The 23,438-nt window shown below is 42.4% G+C and overlaps 1 protein-coding gene across 5 annotated transcripts in view; it reads left to right on the top strand.

The window, feature by feature from the left end:
* The first annotated feature begins 17,793 nt into the window (after positions 1–17,793).
* mcf2la (mcf.2 cell line derived transforming sequence-like a) overlaps positions 17,794–23,438 on the top strand; it is a 68,448-nt gene continuing 62,803 nt past the window's right edge. For 4 of the 5 annotated variants that reach the window (XM_076302977.1, XM_076302976.1, XM_076302974.1 and 1 more), the window contains exon 1: positions 20,562–20,903. In XM_076302977.1, coding sequence (XP_076159092.1) covers positions 20,681–20,903 — 223 coding nt within the window. In that variant the 5' untranslated portion in view covers positions 20,562–20,680. Of the gene's footprint in view, positions 18,319–20,561; positions 20,904–23,438 lie in introns of those variants that run through there. The other variant, XM_076302975.1, reaches the window with a different exon arrangement.

The following is a 23,438-nucleotide window of genomic DNA, read 5'->3' as shown; positions in this document are numbered from 1 at the left end:
CAAGTCCGTTGACATTCAGCCATCCTTGCATAGGCCTACGAAAACGGTCAAGTCAAGTCAACTTTATTTCTATAGCACATTTAAAAACAACTGAGTTGAACCAAAGTGCTTACAAACAAACATAAAACAATGACAATGCACAACAACAATAATAACATAACATGGGGGGGGAAATAAATAAATAATTGAAATAATAAACAAATTGGACAAAAATAAAATATAGAATAAAGTGTGTGTGTGTGTGTGTGTGGGGGGGGGGGGGGGGGGGGTATTAAGGTAAATTAAAAGCTTGGGAGAAAATGAAAGTCTTTAAGTTAGACTTAAAGCAGTCAATGGTTGGAGAGGACTTAATATGTACAGGTAGACTATTCCAGAGTTGGGGGGCAACAACAGAGAAGGCTCTATCACCCTTAGTTTTAAGGCGTGTTTTGGGGATATAGAGAAGATTCTGAGATGAAGACCTAAGTGATCTTGGAGTGCTGTATGGAATTAGTAGGTCACCTATGTAACTAGGTGCCAAACCACTGAGGGCTTTGAAGACAAAAAGTAAAAATTTTAAATTAACTCTGTGCTCCACAGGTAACCAGTGGGTCAGGCCTGCATATAATGAATTACAATAATCTAGTCTAGATGTTATGAAAGCATGTGTAAGAGTTTCAAGATCGGAGAAGGACAGAAAGGGCTTCAGTTTTGCAATGGTTCTTAACTGGAAAAAGCTGCCTTTGACCACACTATTTACTTGCTTATTAAAATTTAAAGAGGAGTCAAAGAAAACCCCAAGATTCTTGACTTCACTGTGGCAGTTTGCAGAGAGAGGTCCTAGTGCATTTTTCAAGATAGAAACATCACTTGGAGGGACAAAAATAATTATATCAGTTTTACTTTCATTCAGTTGAAGAAAATTTCTTGCCATCCAGCATTTAACGTCACTGAGACAGTTACAAATATTCTCCAATGAACAAATGCCATTAGTGTTAACAGGCAGGTAAAACTGAGTGTCATCTGCATAGCAGTGATACTGAATGTTATACTTTTTAAAAATTGAGCCAAGGGGTAACATATAAAGAGAGAATAAAAGAGGGCCCAAAATGGAACCCTGAGGAACACCACACTTTATAGGGGCAGAGGAAGAGGAAAACTTGCCTAAACTAACTGAAAATGATCTATCACTAAGATAAGAAGAGAACCATTGTAAAACAGAACCCTGGAGACCAACTTCATCCTCCAAGCGTTTTAATATGTTATGGTCGATGGTGTCAAATGCACTCAGATCAAGAAGCACCAAGAGGGCGCAAGTTCCAGAATCAACTGCTAAGAGAATGTCGTTTTGGACTTTAAGCAAGGCCGATTCAGTGCTGTGCAGAGATCTAAAACCTGATTGGAATTTATCACATGAACTTACTCAGGTAAGAAGAAACCTGAGAGAGGACAACCTTTTCTAGTATCTTTGACAGAAAGGGTAATTTAGAAATAGGCCTATAATTCTTCAGGTCACTGGGCTCAAGGTTAGGTTTCTTCAGTAAAGGTTGCACAATTGCACGTTTAAAACCTGAGGGGACCACTCCGTTGGTTAGTGAGTGATTAATTATGGCCAATACAAGAGGGCAGATGATGGTAAAAACGCCTTTAAAAAGGCGTGCAGGTAAAACATCTAAGTGGCAGGATGTAGATTTCATATGGGAGACCACCTCAGAAAGCTGGGAGGAAGATATAGCCTGAAACTGTTGGAGGCAGCTAGGTGAAAGTTCTATCACTGAGGGATCCGAATCTGTAGGTGAGATTTGAGATTTTATTTTGTCACTTTTATCGATGAAGAAGTTGAGGAACTTCTCACAGATTTCTGTTGAAGGGGCAAGAGTAGATGACGCAGAGGCAGGATTTATAATAGAATTAATGGTATTAAATAAAACTTTTGGCCTATGAGCATTATTGTTGATAAGCTGAGCATAATACTCAACCTTTGCTGCCTTAACAGAGTTTTGGTAGATCTTTAGAGAATCTCTGAAAAGGTCATAGAAGACCTGAAGCTTCTCTTTTTTCCATTTGCGCTCTGCTTTCCTGCAAGATTTTCTGACAGAACGGGTCGTGGCATTTAACCATGGAGTGGTGATAGTTTTGACACGCTTTTGTTTTAGTGGGGCAACACAGTCTAAGGTCTCAAGACAGGATGCATTAAAGAGAGTGACTAATTCTTCAATGTCAGAGCAGGTGGAAATACTGTAGCAACAGAGATAGTAAGTGAGTGAGAGAGGATGAAAGTATTAGAGAATGTTGTGGCTGTGGTGGAATTAATAGAACGGGCAAAGGAATAGGACTTAGGGGGAGATACAGGGGGACAAAACAAAATATATTCAAATAAAATCAAAAAATGATCAGAGACCCCAACATCCATAATTTCTAAGTTGGAAACATTGAAACCATAAGACAATACTAGGTCTAATGTGTGGCCTTTCTGATGCGTCGGGGCCATAACAGATTGCACAAGATTGAAAGAGTCCACAAGGCATAGAAACTTAACCAAAGGTTTTGATGGGCAACAGATGTGAATGTTAAAATCCCCTAAAATCATGAAATTGTCAGAGCGAGAGGCCATAAAAGATAGTAGATCAGCAAATTCTTGAATGAAATTAAATTAAGCTTCATTTTTGGTGGTCGGTAAACTAATGCACAGAGGAGGGTGGCATTTATCTTTACAAGCTGTACCTCAAAAGTGGAGAACATATCAATTTGTACAATTCTACATTTAAAGTTGTTATTATAAACAGTGACCAGACCACCTCCACGACCAGTAGCCCTAGGGGAATTTATGAAGCTGCAGTGAGGAGGGCAGAGTTCACTAAGTGGAATGACGTCATTACTGCTGAGCCAAGACTCCGTTATAAACAAAAAGTCCAGGTGATGAGATGTGAAACGGTCGTTTAAAATTTTACAGAGCTGTAAAAAGCAGAGCTAAACAAATTTTGTGGGCAAGGTCTCAACTGGGCGAGCTCATAAATAGTAATGAGCTCATCAATTGAAGAGCTTTTGCAATTGGCCTAATTTCTCCACTTATTTCTTTTCAGTGGCTAGAGCTGACAGAGGAGTTAGCTGTTCAATTTCACATTCACGACATAGCACAAACACATATGGACCTAACATGTTTAAAAAAATACAAGTAAAAACGGTTTTGTGTGGCAGGGCACCTTTAAAGAAAGTTAACATGTCGATTACAGAAATTTGGCAGCCACAATCGGATGGATAGTATAAATCAGATATTTTAGGTAGCCTACTATGACTAATGTAAAGTTACATGAGAAGTCGAGGGGAATGAGTGAAGAGTCATCTGTAACCATGGATACCTCTCAACCCCCCTGCTGGTTGCACCCACGGGGACAGGCGAATTCCCGGAAGTTGAAACACCAATGGAGGCTGGAGGGCCCATCTCTTTGCTAACCCCCATAGAAGCCCATTCATTTAGGGTTTTTTTGAAATCCCATAACTTCATATAACATATATCCTGTGCCGACATTGTAGCTTCTGTATTATCTACATAAACAATACAAGGCAAAACAGGCTCAACACCTCGCACGTAACGTTGGGTTCCCCAGATAGCAATTTCCTTTGGGCCGGATCCGCATAAAAGCCTTTAGATCCGCCTGTAGCGGACATACGGTATCTGGCTGTGGGCCAGATCTGCTCCTGATAGAGGTTTCAGCTCTGCTAGTAATGCTGTTTTATCACCGGTTTACAGATTTGTCCCAGGTCCGATTTCTGCAACTCAACTGGAAGTCAGGAAATGCTTTTAAAATACAAAACACTGATTTGGCCCAAACCTGTGATACGGATATGAGCCGAAGGACCATTTTTTCACAGCAGACCCAGGTGGTAATGATATTAATTAAGGTGCTGATTCTGCTAAATTGACTGTCCTTTCCCTACTTCATTGTCAACTGGCTGCTAAAGAAAAAAAAAGGTATTTTGGAATGGCACAAATTTAGAAACCATGGGGGTGCACTATGTTCCCATGGCCACTTCATTTCTACAGTAAGGCTGGAAAAGAAGATATAGTTGGCTCAATATTGATCATATGTTCGTTTCATTATTTTTATTATTACCTAGCAGTGGTAAAAGTAGTCAATTGTTGTTTGTGTCAGATCTAACAGTGCTATGAGACAACCCCATATTCTTTCCACGCATGCAGAAGTCCAAGCAGTAACGTTAATCAAGGATCTTTGGTTTGCTCACTATCAATCTTTTGACATGATTTGCCAGCCTGGGGTTGGACTAGGACAGCCCAACTTTTCAAGGTAGGTTATCTGCTTTTTATCTCTGTTTTATTCAGAGACAACAACAAGCAACCGAGCGATTGATAACTTTAAGGTTATACTATTATTTTCCAGCAATATGGGCTAGCCTACTACCTTAGCTTAGCTCGATACTTTCTCCCTAACACAGCATGTACAGGGGCCAACACACTCTCTCGGCCATACCCTCGACCTTGTTATCACAAAGGGTCTCGATGTCTCTACAGCTGTTAAAGACCTGGCCTTATCTGATCATTTCTGCGTGTTCTTTGATGTGTCTATGTCCCCACACACTCAAAACAAAGCTATGATGGTAAAAAGGAGAATCATAAATGATCAGACAAGTGCTCTCTTTGAGCAAGCACTTTCACTAAAGTCAAGTCAACTGTCAGACTCTGAAGACTTATTTGATCACTTTAATGCAAAAATGGCAAACATTATGGATGACATTGCTCCATTACAATTCAAGAAAGTTAAGGACAAACAGAAAGCACCATGGAGGCAAAATCCAGCAGTTAAACTTCTAAAAAGAGAGTGTAGGAAGACTGAAAGAAAATGGCGTAAATACAAACTTCAGATCCACTATGAAATCCATAAAGAGATGCTCCGCACATATAACTCTGAAATATGCAAAGCAAGACAGTCTTTCTTTTCTAACATTATCAATAGAAGTTCAAATAACACTCGTATTCTATTTTCAACTGTTGATAAGTTAACAAATCCCCCCTCACAATTAGCGCCTGAACTTCTCTCAACTAATAAATGCAATGAGTTTTCATCTTTTTTTAAAGGTAAAATTGACAAAATCAGACTCAACATATCTGCTCAATTACAAATTCAACAACCTGAACTTCCAGCAACAAACAGAGGGAAACTAAACTTGATGTCAGAGTTCAGCTTGATAGACTACGAAACACTTGAAAAAACGGTACAGAATCTCAGCTCTTCCACATGTGTCTTAGACACTCTGCCTACCAATTTCTTCAAAACTGTTTTTCACCTCATAGCGGCGGATGTCCTTCAAATTGTAAATGTATCACTGCTGTCTGGCACTTTTCCTAAGTCACTGAAAACAGCTGTTGTAAAGCCACTTCTCAAGAAGAATAACCTGGATGCCTCCATGCTAAACAATTACAGGCCCATATCCAATCTACCTTTTATTGGCAAAATTATTGAAAAAGTAGTCTTTAATCAATTAACCACCTTCCTAACATCAAATGGGTATTTTGATTACTTTCAGTCTGGTTTTCGGGCAAATCACAGCACTGAAACAGCTCTCATTAAAGTTTCCAATGACATACGCCTAAACACAGATTCAGGTAAAACATCAGTCCTAGTGCTATTGGACCTTAGTGCAGCTTTTGACACTGTTGATCACAATATTTTACTACACAGGCTAGAACTCTGGGTTGGATTTACAGGCATAGTTATCAGCTGGCTAAAATCATATCTACAAGAAAGGAGCTTCTTTGTTGCCATCGGAAACTGTACCTCAACACCAACGTCCTTGACCTGTGGTGTTCCCCAGGGGTCAATCTTGGGGCCACTATTATTCAACCTCTATATGCTCCCACTTGGACAAATCATTCAAAATAATTTGATTTCATATCATAGCTATGCAGATGACACACAAATTTACTTAGCTCTATCACCAAACGACTATGGTCCTCTTGAATCTATGTGTCAGTGTATAGAACAAATCAACACCTGGATGTCTCAAAATTTTCTTCAGCTGAACAAAGAAAAAACTGAAGTAATTATATTTGGTAAAAATGAGGAAAGACTTAGGGTTGCCACTCTCCTTGGCACAAAAGGGTTGAAGGCAAAGGATACTGTTAAAAATCTTGGTGTATTAATTGACAGTGATCTAAATTTCAACAGCCACATGAAAGCGATAACTAAATCAGCTTTTTACCACCTCAAAAATATTGCCAAACTCAGAGGGCTGATGTCAAAATATGACTTAGAAAAACTCATTCATGCATTTATCTCCAGCAGGGTTGATTACTGCAATGGACTGTTCACAGGCCTTCCTAAAAAGACTATTAAACAGCTTCAGGTGATACAAAATGCAGCAGCTAGGATTCTAACAAAAACTAAAAGAACTGACCACATTACTCCAATTCTTAAGTCCTTGCACTGGCTTCCAGTAAGTCACAGAATTGACTTTAAAGCACTATTGCTTGTTTATAAATCAGTAAATGGAGCAGGACCTAAATACTTGTCAGACATGCTTCAGCAGTACACACCTTCTCGTCCTCTCAGGTCCCAGGTGAAAAACCTGCTAGTAAAACCTATAGTTAGAACTAAACATGGTGAAGCAGCTTTTAGCTGCTATGCGGCTCAGCTGTGGAACCAACTTTCGGATGACATCAAAAAGGCCCCAACTGTAGCCAGTTTTAAATCTAGACTTAAGACCAAACTGTTCTCAGATGCTTTCTGCTAACTGTGCCGAGTTACAAATTCTGAATCTGCCTTGATAATTATTCTACTTTGTCTTTTATTACTTTTTTTTACTACTTTTACCTTTGTTTTGCTTACTAATTATTCTTTATTTTTAAATGATTTTACCTTGTTTTATGTTTTCTTTTTATTATGATCTTTACCTTTTAACTATTCTTTGACTATATTGCCCTTCTATGCTTTTATTTGTTATTATTGTTTGGTTTTGTTTATGTAAAGCACATTGAATGACCTCTGTGTATGAAATGCGCTATATAAATAAACTTGACTTGACTTGACTTGACTTGACTTGACTTAGCTTAAGCAAAACAGCCATCACAATAACTATTTTGGAAAAAACATTGATAACGCTAAAAGGATCACTGATGATAAAAAACGAGTGTAATTGTGACTACCTATTTTCAAAAAGGAATAAATGGCTAATGTTTATTTTGTGTTGTTTCAGATTGACCATGGAGATGACTGAGGAAGACAGCCTGAATATCGATGGGAACAGTGGAATTAACACGACTTAAACTTTGTCTGGGATTGCACTTCTACAGCCAGGTTGTTGAATAAAAAAATAATTAGACACTTATGTGTAAAGTTTTGTTTACCATCCTCTTGTGTAGCCTAGCTTATGTTTATCAGTTGAGCTGTTGGGAAAACGTTACGAACTTTAGCCTGGGTGAACCTATAACGAACCTGTTAGCAAATGTGTAGCAAACAGATTTTTCAGGATAATTAGGCCTAATTACCAATCACATTTCACATGTGAAATAAAGCCAGCTGATGTCTGATAAACGGGTCCGTACCACACACAATAAGCGGACCCGTATTGCATATGATAAGCAGATCTGGAACACGTCAGTAATACAGACTATCATACGGAACTGGGCCAGTCTTAGCCCTTATTGGAACCAGATCCGTCAAACGGATCCAGACCAGTTTTGGACCGATGCGGATCAGGTCCATTATGCAGATCCGTGCCGGACGTTGTGGTAGGTGTGGCCCAGTTCCGTCCCAGTGTATGTTTGCTATCTGGGTCCCGTATGAAGAATATTAGCATGTCCGGTTGTAGGGAAGCTAACTTTGACATAATTTATGCCCGTCGCACCGTAGGGAGATAACCGTATTTGGATAAGAAGCTAAGCCAGCCAGCATGGAAACTCATGAGCAAAACCAATGAAAAGCTATGTAGTTCTTTTACTTCTAGGTTGCACCAGGCAAGCAGCGCACTGTAGTCCACTTCATTTTTGCTGTAGCATTTTGGTAGCAACACTACAGTTTGTAACAAAATACCAAATAGTAAATACATTTTAACTCATCAAACTGAACGCCAATGTTTTTGACGGCCGTTGCTTCGCTCAGACCTTATTTGAACCATATTACCAAAAACTCCATTCATTTTCCCATTGAGATTTTTTCTTACGAACCAGGACACATTAAAATGCTAACGCTAAAAACTACAAGCTTCCGGGTGACGATCGCACTCTATAGAGTACTAAAGTTTCCGTAGCAACCAATTTTCTGTTCTACACAAACCAAATTGAATGAAATGAAATACTGAGCCAGACCAAAGTTTTATAGAAAAGAAGCAGGGTTTTTTTTGCAAATTGATAAGCAGTTTGCCTTTCCGATGATTAAAGCAATTATTGAGAATAGATCGTCATTTTTTATTTTAAAAAACTGAAACTAATGTGGTGTAAACCGCTGTCGACATGGTGCAATGCTTCCTGAATGCAATCATCAGCTAGAGTCTTATAGCCTACTTGCCGATTTTCTTTCAGGTTTGTAAATAAATTCCAATTAAAAAAAAAAAAAAAAAAGTGTCCGAAGCCACCCCGGTTGGAATTCAATGAAGACTATTTGTGTGTGCGTGTGACAGAGTTGGCACATTTACAGCAACACAGTACAAGCAATACACTTGAACAGATCTATGTAAATAAACAAAAACAAAAGTTTACATTTTGGAATTGAAATGAAGAATCAATAGGAACCAGAATTTATAAGTAGACAAATGTTGTCAATGGCTTAAATTGATGTTTGTCCCGTACATTAACCATGAATGTTTCATGGTCTTGATACAGTAGGTGCTGAAATGAAAGGTGAACATATTCATATTTTCAGTATCCATCTGCACAAACTGTCTGGCCATCACCTCCTCCTGCTCTTCCGCCTCCATTTCTAAGACCCGTGGCAGCCAATATTTGTTTTGCATCAAGCCACTGTTTTTATGCAACCATTTTATGAACCTTGGTTGCTTCTTCGAAGAACTGAGCAACAAAGATTAAAAGACAGTTTGGTCAGTTAAATGTTTTCAATGGAAGGGACATTGCACTACCATGCCAGGCCTACGCCTACCATGCTCTCACTTGTTGATGCCTCTCCTGTGTGCAGCAATGGACACATCTTGTGTACTGTAGGTCTATGTGGGGAGGTCAATAGATGATAATGCATAAAACGGCATTCAATTAAGTTCCCAATGTGCACCGAGATATATTTTTTCTAAAACAAAATCCCATCCACTCCGCTAGACTCTAGGAATGTAACCAGTAGATGGCGATGAGATTAAGTATAAGTATATACTCTTTTGATCCCGTGAGGGAAATTTGGTCTCTGCTTTTATCCCAATCCGTGAATTAGTGAAACACACTCAGCACACAGTGAACACACAGTGAGGTAAAGCACACACTAATCCCGGCGCAGTGAGCTGCCTGCCACAACTGTGGCGCTCGGGGAGCAGTGGGGTTAGGTGCCTTGCTCAAGGGCACTTCAGCCGTGCCTACTGGTCAGGGTTCGAACTGGCAGTCCGAAGCGCTAACCAGTAGGCCACGGCTGCCCTCATTACTTTACCTCCCTATAGCAGAGTCCTGCACGGGTCCAATTTTTTTAATCCCCACCCACCCGTACCCGTCATGTTTAAAACCGCATCCGACCCGTTTTCCGACACCAGAGCTAGTTAAAATCCGTACCCGACCCGACCCGCATTAAATAAAACTGACACCCGACCCGTACCCGAGTTAAACATACACGTTTAAGGAACTAATTACACAACCATTAACATTGCAGATCCAACTTCAGCTGAAGTTGACAGGCATATCCTACATGATGTATTGTGGTAGCCTGGCTACTTTTCAACACCCGAGTGATAACATTTTACCACTTTTCAAGCAGATGCGTCTACAAGGCTATCGCCACGCAAATGCCTAATTTAGAATTCAAACACGGCCTTGCACACACAGCTTATTAACAGCAGTAGTAGGCTAGCCTACATTAAATGAAGGAATGATTCGGTCATAACCTACACCGGATTATGCATTAGCCTGTGAAACTTTATGGAAATAGGCATAAGACGTGTGGCACTATCCCGTTAATTTGAGTGCAAGATTGAATGGGGGAAATGTGCCTATACTTTTCCCATGCACGCATAGGAGAAATCTCGCTCGCTTGCAGGGATGTCAATAGATCTCACAATCTAGGCAATATTGGGAATTAAACGAGCATGCTCTCTCCACCAACATGTCAAAAGAGCCATCTTTAGGCGTTTTTTTTATCAATGTGCAGCCACTTTTGTTCTGAAAGACTGCAGGCAGATCCCGCGCATGTGATTTTTAAAAGTGAAATAGCCTATAGGCGCCTGTTTTGGGAAGGCACGTACGAAACGTGCATTTCAAATGCTTTTATCAACTTGAATTGCAGGCATATTATTTAGGATGTGTTACTGTAGAAAATATTGTTACATATGCACGTGATGTTTATGAAAGGCCAATTCCGACCCGTGTCACCCCCGTGTCCGACCCGACCCGCACCCGCATCCGACACAGTAGAACCCGTGCAGGACTCTGCCCTATAGATCAGTGGATAATGTACACAATGATGTTTTCACTGGGGAAAATATCTTTCCCATAGACTATAGGCTATATATTGCATTCTATACAGTCTATGGTCTTTCCCAAGTGCATGAATGCACCATAGGTTTCCTATATGTCTAGTAGACCTAGCTAGGCCGATTGCTGCATGTGATTGACGTATCTGCAGGGTATTAATTCAAATTAATTTGAATTAAATCAGGTTGTTTTTATTAATATTATACTGCAAGATGTGTGTTTTTAAACTAGGCTACATTTAAGTTCCATGCAGACTAATTTTTAATATTACAAATTTCCAGTTTATTCCCATTAATTCCCGTTTATTGTTAATTCCTGTATATTCCTGTTAATTCCCATGGAAAGTTTCCAACTTTCCCGGATTTTTGCAAACCTACTCAGTGTTCTGTTCTATGGTTTTGATAGGTAGCCATATCCAAACAACAATGCTAGACACTTCCAGACAATGCTTACAATGATAGCGCGAGCATGCGTCAAATTAACTGCAAGGATATAAACAAGTTATAAAGTTGTACAAAGCAGAAGGCCTAGAAGCTATGCTAAATTCTTTCTTTCTTCATATCTGTAGGCCTAGGTCGCTTTTGTAAACAAACACAACCAAAGTTAAACAATTTGTTGCTAGGCAACCCATTATGGAAATGTGAGACATTTTTGTACAAATAATTTTTCAAGTGCTTTACCTTACAAAAGATTTTCTACAATCACTTGTTGGATTGATGAATTGTGGAGGGCCAAGTTTAGGATGTAATTTAGACACAGATACATGCATCTCAGAAGTCTTAGTGATGGGTAGTAACTGCTATTATTACAAATCTGACAAATCAAATATTATTGATAAATTCTCAGGTTTGTAATTACATCATTCACTATCTGCATTTGCAAGTTTAATTTCATAATTTCAATTATCTGCACCTTCAAAATGCATAATCCTCTAACCAGCTGTAGACAGACTCAACTGGGATTACACACTTGAGCCTTTATGGTTATGGATAGTTACATTTACACTTGTGACGTACGACGGAATCCGTGTCAGCCTACATTGATAACTTATCAGGTCCTTGCCTGCTTGCTCTAGGTTTGTGAATAGGCCTATGACACTGCATCTTCAATGACTGTACCATAGAGGACCAGATGATGGCGCCAGAGCATATACAATAGGATGGGTCTCTGCAGTGTTACAGCCAGCCAGCCCACTGAACAACAACATACTAGCCCACTGACCTTGAAGGAGGTATAGGGAGCTATATTGTAGTCTTGGAAGCCATCAGTACTGCAGTAAAGCTCAAAAATAAATAAAAAAGATCCTTCACTTCACTTCACTGGCAACATCTCAGAAATGCCATAAGCGCATTATACGCCTTGCCATAAATGTCATGTCTTGCCTTTTTAGAGGGGTCATTGCCACAAATGTCCTTACCCTCACTTGACGTTTCATTTTCCAGACGACTCTGCACTCATGTCTCAAAGTGGCCATTGCCTATGAAGCATTGGACAATATGACAGGACAGGAGCGTTGCTAAGGCAGACCAGACTCCCTAGCAACACAGTCTGGCGGAGAGAGAGACAGAGACGCTAATTCAAATGAAAGTGACACACATCATTTGAGCCGCCAGAGGCTGCTTCCACAGCTCACACTCTCCTCTCACCCTTGTGTCTGTGCACTTACTGTAGGTACATCAATATTTAAGTAAAAGCACACTTGTGATGCTGAGTTCGCTTGTATGAGTATGCTTCTATACAGTACATACATACAGATGTATGTGTGTGTTTGTGTGTGTGTGTTTACAATACGGATCCACAAAAGCATCATGACTCTGCGCCTGAGTGTGCACACAAGCTCTCAGCTTCCTCTGTGCATGTGTGTGTGTGGGTGGCTGGGTATGCATGTGCGTGCATCTGTGTGTGTGTGTGTGTGTGCGCGCGTGTGCGCATGTCTATGTCGCGCTGCCTGCCTCAGCTCCTCCACTCCGCCGTGGCGTGCTGTCTCACTGTCTCGCTGCACGAGCTGTGGGAGAGAACGTGAAGCGCACCGTCACGTCTGCTGCAGCAGCAATAACACCATCACCACCACTACCACCACCAGCAGCAGCAGCAGCAGCAGAGCCGGCACAGGACCAGGAGAGGGACCCCTGAGCAGGTAGACATCCCCAGAGCGAGGCAGCGCATCCTGGACAGCAGCCGAGGCGGTCCCCCCTGTGAGGATGATCCTGTGGGTGAAGATGGGAGAGATGGCCCTGCAGGAGCTGGTGCAGAGGCTCAACAGCATAACACACAACATTGGTAGGAGGGGCAGTCTCTTGCAGTTCTGTGTGCCCATACCACTGGTGTGTGTGTGTGGGGGTTATTTATGTGTGTGTGTGTGTGTGCGTGTGTGTACATGTGTGTGGGTTGTTTGTGTGTGTGTTTGTGTTTTTCTACAGTTGTCACGCGGTACGATTCAGGCGAAATTTGGCTGTGGCTGTGGATGTCAGTTTGGAGATTCAGTTTAAATTGCTGCATCACTTCATATGAGTGAGATGGCTCCCAAATGATTTGACTTCTTCTGGGTGATTTTCCTCCTGAGTAAAATTCAGAGTAAATGGCTAATTTAGAGAAGTGGTAGCAACTGGTTGTGTTTGAATGTGAAACTTCTGCATGTCTGTATGTCTTCATTTGAACTGAATACTGTTTTCAGTGGTTGGATTTTGATGGAAAACAGTTGCTGTTAAATGTAACATTTGCAGTTCTGACATTTGTATAAGGGGACCTAGATATATTCTACCCTAGTGATTTAGCTTTGAAATGTGAACAGTGTATAAAGAATACAGTCTGCATTTCACTACAAATACAGACATCAGTGACAGTGACATCAAACTGAGAATGAACATGCAATCACAACACACTACACACGCATGTCTGGATCATGTGGTGTTGATCCACAGTTGTATCACGTGCTTTTCTGGATTGTCATAGTTGTCCTACTTCCTCACATAGATGCCTGCAGGTGTGAGCTAAAAAAGAAACTTGCACTATTATACTGTATAATAAAACCAACGTCCACTGTATAGAAGTAGGTCACACCAGCCAGGCTACCTAAGGGAATCTTTTGCCCCACAGTCCTACAAAGGGGATACGATACACATCACTGTTTACGTTGAGATGAATCTGAGGGCATGCAGACCCATCCCTCTCTGATCTAATCACAGGGAGTTCCTCTGAACACCACTGATAGATGGGGCTGTATGAAGATGAAGGCTTCTACACACATGGGAGGTATGTACTCATTAGGCTACAGTAACAGACTGGACAGAAGACGAAATCTGCAGAGGGGTCATGGATTTTCCTTTCTGGCCCACCCGTTACTGTTGTATATGATTTATGACTAAATAAATTGCCATTTGTGACATCCTTTTGGTCAAACACACCACACACCATTTGTACAAGATTTCTGCAAACGGTGCTGCTGGAAGGTAACCACATGGTACCTGCTTCAGTGTCATTTTAGATGCATTTGTGGGTGTAGAAGAATGTGAGTTTCCAGATGAACTGATAGATCTGAATTTGCTTGTGCCACCTCACTAGTGATACAATGTGACGGTGAGATGTGTGGTAGTGATGGTGAGATGTGTGGTAGTGACCATGAGCTGTGAGGGTATTGACTGTGAGATGTGAGGGTAGTGATGGTGAGATGTGTGGTAGTGATTAGATGTGAGGGTAGTGATGGTGAGGTGTGTGGTAGTGATGGTTAGATGTTTGGTAGTGACAGTGAGATGTTTGGTGGTGACTGTGAGATGTGTGGTAGTGACTGTGAGATGTGTGGGTAGTGACAGTGAGATGTGTGGTATGATGATGAGATGCGTGGTAGTGACCATGAGATGTGTGGTAGTGTGAGTGTGGTAGTGTAGCTCTCTTAGTCCCCCACCTCTATGTCCTCCATGTTTGACCTAGTTCTGCGGCAGCCGGCTACTCGTGCTGATTACTAAAACCCCCCTCCCTCTTCTGCAACATCTGAGTCATTCTGAGCCTGTTATCGAAGAATGCTGCTTACCTTTTTAAGGAGACTTTACAACTAATAGGGATGACTTTATATTCATTTCAAACTCAATAGCCTACAAGATTGACTGTTGTATGAAAATGTCATGCTGTGCCTCTGTTGGCTTAATTGTATTCCATGTACAGTATGAATTATTTTTATGTTTGCGATCAGACTACAGATTCTGAAAGATTACATGTCAACTACAAATGCGTGTATCCTCCCACACATCAGGGAATTGATCTGTAACGTCAAAAGTTTGATTTTTCTATGTGATATTCAGTGTGTGCCTGTATGTGTGAGCCATATTTTAGTATCCACCTGATCCATCTTACCTGTACATGCAATGTCAAGAGGAAGAGCTGAATTCCCCCTCACAGGAGGTGCTGTAGGTTTTAATAGGCCACACGAAACACCTTCCAACAGGCAAGGAAAAGCTTTAGGGCAGTGTTTCCCAACCTTTTTTCCTTGAAGGCCCCCTTGCCTGTGTCTAAGACAAGCCAGGGCCCCCTACCCGAACTCCTACCACAAAAAGAATAAAGTGATTAATTACAAACTTGTAAGTTCAGAGGTCAGAGGTAATAAATAGCTACATGAATTTAAATGTGGAACAAAAATATGTTTTAATTTGGATTATACAGAATTTTGATTATAATTATGAATATTTGATTATGTGTTATTGGGATTTTATACATTTAATGTGCACAAATATAATTTTGGTAACCTTACAACCTCAGCCCAGGCAACATTGTGCAGATCCCCTGCAATCTCTGGCGACCCCTAGTGGGGTCCGCGGACCCCAGGTTGGGAACCACTGCTTTAGGGCATTTGTTTGAACACCTCCATGACATGACATGACATTACATGACATTACAGTGCTTCAAGTGTATTCCTCATTGATATAGCCTACATGCTTTTATTCTGATGCACAATAAAAATGTCAAGGTAAACCAACAGCACCCTTGACTTGGGATGTTTCATCCATACTGTTATGGTTGATGTTTCCCTTGTACTCTACCTGCAACATATAGTTTGAGCTATATGCTTTAGTCATGCCCTCTACCTGTAACATGTAGCTCGAGCTTAACAAGGGTTTGAATGGCTCCTCCTGTCATTTGTTTGAACTGACAACCAGTTCTGCGCTTTCTGTCTGCCTAATGCTTCCTGCTGGCTCTGTGCGGATACAGGCCGCATGGTTGCTGTGGTAACTGGCTTCTGTCTTGCATTCTGTGGTTGCCATGGACTTAATTCTGGGATGGCCACATCTTTTGTTGGCCTCCCAGGCCTGAGAGAGCTGGGTCTGTGTGTGTGTGAATGAAGCCTGTCTGTGGAGAAACTTCAGGGCTGTTCACAGGGCCTCCTCACACTGTAAGAGGATGAGAGTGGAGGAGAATAGAGATGACCCCCCTTCCTACACACATTCTCACACACACACACACACACACACACACACAGAGTGCTCTGAGGCGAGGTGTAGGTGTAAGGATCTGATGCCAGGCCAGGAGGCTTGGAGGGGTTGTTTTTTAAGCCCTCTTTTGCTGCCAGCACCTTTGTTTTAGAATTTCCAAAACAAAAGTGGTGATAATTGGGGGTGTTACGATATTTAAGTGTCCTCACCTTTTTTATGCTGTTTGGGTTCTCAGTGTTTTTTTTGTCCCCTCTCCCTCCCCGTAGCTCTCTCTCTGTCTGTGTCTCTCCCTCCCTATTGGCTGACTTGGCTGATGATGAAATGGAGCCCAGATGGAGGCCCTGTACAGCTATATCTGAGGCTGGGGCCACGGGGAGCAATCAGCACATCTGATCATGTTCAGTCACTGTGTGCCTGCGTGTGTGTGTGTGCCTGTCTGTGTGTCTGTGTGTGTGTGTGTGTGTGTGTGTGTGACATAACAGACACAGCAGTCCCTTCACCTCATCTTTTATTCACATTCTCTAACGTTGCACATTTACTGTATGCAAACACTGGCTTGATTACAGTGTTAGAGGTGTACGTCAATACTGACCCATTAATATGTATCTGTGAGGACATCTGAACCTCCTAGTGTGGGATGAGCGTTCTGGCTCATAATGGCTGCCGTGCATCACCCAGGTGGGTGCTACACCTGAGTGGTGGTCAGTGAGGTTCCCCCTTGAAGCACTTTGGGTGCCTTGAAAAGCGCTGTATAAATGCAGCGTGTTGTTGCTGTTGTTGTTGTTGTAGTAGTGTGCTCACTGCTGTAGAGACACCTGGACAGTACCTGATGCAAGGTTACTGGAAGGTTGCTGTGAGACCCATCCTATAGATCTTGCGGTATAGATCCTATAGATGTTGTGGTGCACATTGCAGATATTGTGATGCAAATCAGTTGACTTGTGTGACTGCAGAGTGCCTCTTCAGCTGTGATCTAGGAATGACCCAGCTGTGTGCTTCAGAGACTGTGCTCTCTCTCTTTGTGTGTGTGTGTTGGTGTGTGTGTGTGTTGGTGTGTGTGTGTGTCTGTATGTGAGTGTGTGTGTGAGGGTGTATGTGAGTGTGTGTTGGTGTGTGTCTGTGTGTGTTGGTACGTGTGTGTGTGTGCTCTCTCTGTGTGTCTGAGGCTGGAGCCTCATTGTGCTTCACGGGAGTTCTGCTATAGCTGGACCTCTGTGCATGTCAAAGACATGACTAAGCTGCATTTTTAATACTGGGTAATGTACACAATACATAGATGTGCTACGCCCCAGTTCTGTGATAGCGTTCTGTATCTCTCTCAAACAACAGAAAGCTCAGTCAGATTGTAGCTACCATCACAGGCAAGGAGAAGTTTAGTTTTTGTGTGGTTTTGAAGATTTCTATCTGCTCTTGCTTCTTGGGCTGAATTTGAAAGGAACTGCCATGAAATTACAAACAAAGAACACACAGACTAACTGTTCAAAGAAAGCAGCTCTCAGTACAAGTCTAGTCTGCCAGATTTAAAACAAAACCGGAGTTCTTGTTCACAAAGGCTTCAGTTGTCAACTTTTTTCTATCTCTCCTCTCTTTCGTTTGCCCCCCCCCCCCCCAATCTCACTCACCCCTCCTTCCTGTGTTGTCGTGTCATCTTCATGGCTGAGAGAGAGAGAGAAAGTTTAGACAGTCTCCTGTGCAGCGTGAATGAGTGCAGCAGCTTAGCTGTTGCCTTGCCTGGTATAATTAGCCCCCAGCAGAAGGGGATTTACGCTTAAACGGCCCACAGATCTTCCCTCCTCCTCCTCCTCCCTCTACCTCCTCTTCCTCTCGAGCAGCCGGCCGGACTGACGGCATCCGAGCGCAAAAACAAACACGCTGACCAAGCTTCGGGGACATGAGGCGCGCTCACACACACGCTCCTCGGCTCGGCGCGCCTGGAGAGTGACCAGAGAGTGACGCAGAAGATTTTTCAGGGGGACATCACAGTTGTGAGGACCAGACGAGTCGCTTCGCTCCTGCCGGTGCCTCTTCTGCTTAGCTCTGCTGCACAGCAGCCCTCCTTTACCGGGAACCCTGCTGGGTTGGACTTTGTGTGTGTGTGTGTGTGTGTGTGTGGGAGTCCCGGGGTCGTGCGACTCCCGATGGCGCTCCAGGAGCTGCTCCGTGAGGGCCAGGAGGCTCCCGGCCGCCTCGTCACCCGCCTCGGCCAGCTGATCCACAACCTCTCCCCCAACGTGCTGGCCTCCCCCTTCAGCAGCCGCAAGAACTCCTGGAGGGACTGGAACGGTGAGAGAACTAGTGTGTGTGTGTGAGAGAGAGAGAGAGAGCACATCCATCTCTGCTGTTATATGTGTGTCAGGAAGAACCAAGCTGTGAGTTTAGGATATAGTGTGTGTGTGTGTGTGAGAGAGAGAGAGAGACAGCGCATCCATCTCTGCTGTTATACGTGTGTGTCAGGAAGAACCAAGCTGTGAGTTTAGGATATGTCTGGGGAAAAACAGCATCTTTCTGTTGACTCATGATTCTGGTGTAGAGTGTGAATGTGAAGGCTTCCTCTACGGAGAGCTGCAGGGGGCTGAGGTTGCACTAGAGAGACCCCCACAGGGCAGCTTTCCTCCGGGTAGCTGTCACTTAGTTTTCCTGCCCCCTCCCCTCCTATCCTGCGGAGTTCTGAGACTGTGAGTTTTTGAAAAATCTGCGCACAGCTTGGTGCAGCAAACGCTGGCGAGTGTCCACAGTAGCCTGTGTTGCTCTTGCTGTCCTCTCAGGACGGACACGCATACATGCGAAGAGAGCCTCTGACAGGAGGTGCAGTGGAGGAGGACATCTGTCTTTAGACCGTGTAAGTTGAGCGCAAATCTCTGTCCCCTAAGCCCTGCTGCTGTCAGTGTTTCCCATGGCAACGTAAGTGTTAACATTCCTCTGCACAGGTGACTGTTCACCTAATTCAGGTGTCTGTGTGTGTCTCTGTCTCTCTGTGTGTGTGTGTGTGTGTGGACATGTTTGCATGTTGCTCAGCAATTACACATTAGGCTTTGATCAACATGCAGGTTGAGGAGATCAGTACACTACTATATGTTTACTGGGTCTTTCAGTGAGGTGATAATGGCTTTTGTGGAGTTACTCTGTCTGTGTGGAGGTCATCATTTCGGCTTGTTTGTGATGTGTGCTGACAGTCCAGGCTTGTGGGCTATGTGGTTATGGCAACAGAAGGGGTGTAGGCTACCCTCTAATCATCCTGTAAGTGCATGCCCTCTGCTATGTCATTGCAAAGCTGGGGCATGACTCAGAGCATTCCAACTTTAAGTAATAGCTGTGACGTATGGTTTTGGAAAAAACAATCCAGCACTTTAAATTCTGAATTCATTCTGGAATTCTCAGAGATCTCTCAAGTCTCATGAAGTGTCCAGAACCTAAATATACCAACCTGAAATCTTTTTATTTACTTTTTTAAACAGTAACAGTAGCCTACAATTTGGTCGTCTCCTTCTGTTGGATTTAACAAATGGACTCATTCATTCTTAATTTATGGCTCTAAAATGTGGTTCACCGGCTAACAGATAACCGCTTTGTCAAAGGTCACAGTAGTGCGAGTCGAGAATGGCAGAGAAGAACAGCAGTTTGTATGCTTAGCACAGCTCGTGGGCCCGTAAAACCGCTAGAGCGTGGACACCTGAGTTGAGCCCCCGGGGGGACGCCGACGCGCACAGAATGGAGACTGTCAGCTGCTTCCCGAGCGTGAGGCGTAAACATGTTTCCCGCGGCACACAGACCCATACAGGTAAATAAATGCTCACGGATAGCAAGCTATCACAATGCGTTCATATAGCAAGCTAACTCAAGAAAAACGACAAAGGCTGAAGTGTAGCACCACATTATGTCTACATAGACCTACAAGAGCGAGAACAACCACTTGGCCGACTAGGACGTCAGACATGATGAAGACTTAAAGTTTTATAGGGAAGATTTTCAATTCAGGATACTCACAGGCAATTTGACTTGCAATGTCTAATGTCCAGTGTAAATATATTGTAGCAGACTGCCACAGCTACATTCAGAAAGCTGACTATCGCATTCAAGTAGAATGGAGCTGGCTGCTATAGCTACAGTGATTAAAGGTCATACAATCAAGCTCTCTTCAAAATGCTATTTCACAATATTACCTCAGTCTCATGATACATTTTTGGGGTGTTTTTGGTATGGAAAAATACTCCAATGGGGTTTCCCTTACAAAATACTGCACTTCAAGTGTCAAAAGTGCATGTCAGAACTAGGCTACAGCTTTGGAGGAATTAAACTTATATGCAGTTCATATGCAAAAAATGCCATATTTTGGTCCCATAACATATATTCTTTGAACATATGGGTAAACAAAAACAAAACAAGGCTCTCCTTTAAAGAAAACTGTCTTTGACTGACCATTCAGCACAGCCCAACCACAACAAAGAGTGAAAAAGGAAGTAGCCTACTCAGCTGACTGGGCTTTTGCAGCCAGGGGCAACTTGTGTCAATGCAGAGGAAGAACAGGTGGTTCTCAGGTCTGATTTGGGAGGAGGGACTTGTGTGTGTGTGTGTTTGTGTGTGGTGGAAGTGGGTGTGGTCAGTCACAATGGCATGCTTCTGGGCTTTGGATTTACACCTTGATTAAATGTTGCGAAAGGGGGAGGAGGAGGATATAGCAGGAAGAGTAAGAGAGAGGCACAGGCACCTGTGCGAACAGGTGATTGTGAAAATGAAGGTGAGGAAGGAATGCGTTGTGCATCTGCATCCTGTGAGGAATGGAGGAGGATACGTACGGATATCGCTGGAGGAGGTGGAGAGCTACTACTGCTTCTGTGTGGCCTGTGAGCAACTTCACAGTGAGTTTGGAGGTATTGGCTGATCTCTCTGTAAAAGTATGATGTGTGTCTGTAGCCTACTGAAAAGTAACAGTGTCGTAGCGTATGATGTAGGCTCGGCCACCTTTGATGGATGTGTAGGCTAACTGCATCAACACTGCTGGCAGCATTTGCAGATCTAATTAAATGCTTAGATGAGATTCATTTCTTTTCTGTTTGAATTGCAGGATGAGATTATTCTTGTTGGAGTGTTATTCCACTATAGAAAGTCTGCAGTAATTAATGTAGGCCTAATGGAGCAGCATATCTTTTGATGGGCTCTCTCTGCTGATAGATTCAGTTCTTCTTCTCTGAATGTCTGGTACACTTGCTCTTGCAATATGAAGAACACTTGCACCATAAACAAGGAAGAACGTGCTGTACCACTTGCTGTAGCCCAATACAGAGGCATGTGTGTTTGCTTTTTTTATATATTTAAATACTTTTTTATAATATTACTTTTTCTGCTGTAAGTGCATGTTGTGTGTGATATCTCTATGCTACTGAGACCTTGAATTTACCTTGGGGATCAATAAAGTATCTATCTATTTATCTATCATTTGACCTATGGATGGAAAAGCCTGTTATGTCTTAATTTTCTCTGTGTGAAGCGCTTTGTGTTGCACTTTGTGCATGAAAAATGCGCTTAATAAATAACTTACTTATTTACCTACTCACTTAGTTGGTAAAGGCTGTTCATAGTATTCCAACAAAGCTGATACGTCAGACCTGTAAGCCCCAACTGTTAGGTAACTCTAATTTGAGTATGTCTGGGCATGGCAGGACAGAGCCTTGAGAATTGGCATAATTTCACATGTGAGGTAATGCTATGTCACAACATCATATTTAAACTCTACTATATTTACATACTTCTTCTTGAACTTGTGATGACTCAACCTTATATTGTGGGGAATCATGATATTTTTGGCTCATAAGCTCTGGCTAAAAAGGATATTTGAAGCTCCTTACATGCACTTGTTTGAATTGGTGATATCACTAGATCTGCATATTTGGTTAGCGTATGCTTCTTTCCTGAAAACGGTAGGTGTGTTTATTCTCTCAGAGCCAACAGGTTTTCCTATCCTTGTTATGTGGTTTTTATACACTGCGTAGGCATAGATCACAAACACCTGTGGTACCTGCCCATCTCTCCAGGCTGGCTACATTCATTCAGCGACTTTCTTCAGATCCGTGTCATACGTCACTTGACAGGCTTTTGTTGTTGCTTGAATAGTATTCATAGAGTTAACAAACGTTTTTCTGCCCTCTGCTAGATATTTTTTAATTTGTTGATACAGGATTAATGGGACGTCATTTGAGGATTTTGATTCATTTATGGCTAATTACCTTTGGCTATGTTTTTGAAATCCAGGTGGTAATGGTTTTGCGATGTTTGCTTTCGCTTTACATCTGTCTAAGTTCTCATAAATCACATGTGCTGATCTCTGTTCCTTTCCTCCTGCAGTTTCCTGATGGCTCATAATGATGATGTCAGTATAGGCAAATTCCCCTGAAAGCATAAACATCATAACCTGACTCTCGCCAGATGAATTTCGTTCCGCCTAGCTCCACTCATCCATCTGGGATCAATCCATTGAAGTGTTGCTTCAGAAGGCTGGGCCTAATCAAAAAATGCTTCCATATGATTGGATAAGCCACTTGTCAGTCATCTATTGACGTGCTACTTCAACCACTCACATCGAAGCCAACCTGTGATGCTGATAACAGTCTCACCTAGCGTTCATGGGCTTCGGAAAAACCTTTCTCCGAGTGAAAACATCATCATTCCGCGTCATTCACGTCACTTAATGTGTGAGTCAGAGGTCGGAAACTGGGGCTAGATTTTGCTAACAGAGTTGCCCAGTTAGGGGCTCGTCATCACTTTTGTCGTCACGTTGTAGTTCGTTTGTAGTCCATGTGGCCTTTCATGTCCAACAGTTTTAATGTGAACTTGGGAATTTGCCCTTTTTATCACTTGAAAAGCTGCATATCTTTCTTTCACGAGCATCTTACACTATATTTTAAGCAAATACAGTTGTTTGTTTAGGATTAGTGAGTGTATGTTTTACCCTTTGTTGTGGCATCCGTGTTTGTCACACATTCGATGGCAAAGCACTTGAACACTTGCAGCCAAAGTAGCCATGGGGGCGGTCCTTGTCATTCCGAGGTGCTCTGAATGCACCCTTACAGTCGCTTCTACGCTATGTCACATCTATGAAACTCCCGCCCTGGGTCCTGATTGGCTCTACCATAAAATCTGGTGCAGAAATCACTCTCAACGGAAGAGGTCCCAGATGGATGTGAGTGAAGCTAGGCGGAACGAAATTCATCTGGTGAGAGTCAGGTTATAAACATCAGCCCTCTATCACTTTTTTAATCCTAGATCAAACATGATATGACTGATGAAATAGCATGACGTGTTTGCATGCTTGCGTAAATAGTTACGCAACAGTTATGGTAACATTTCTTTTTTCACAACCCGTCCTGAAAAGGAACTCGGTCTGTGAGCTGCTAGACATCTGAGGGCAC

The sequence above is a fragment of the Alosa pseudoharengus genome, unplaced genomic scaffold, assembly GCF_046254945.1.
Source record: "Alosa pseudoharengus isolate Yale_2024_CS ecotype anadromous, Long Island Sound unplaced genomic scaffold, YU_APseudo_1.1 YU_APseudo_1.1_scf_24, whole genome shotgun sequence".
NCBI lineage: Eukaryota > Metazoa > Chordata > Actinopteri > Clupeiformes > Clupeidae > Alosa > Alosa pseudoharengus.
Note: the sequence above shows the minus strand (reverse complement) of the source record. Positions and strands in the feature narration are given on the sequence as shown.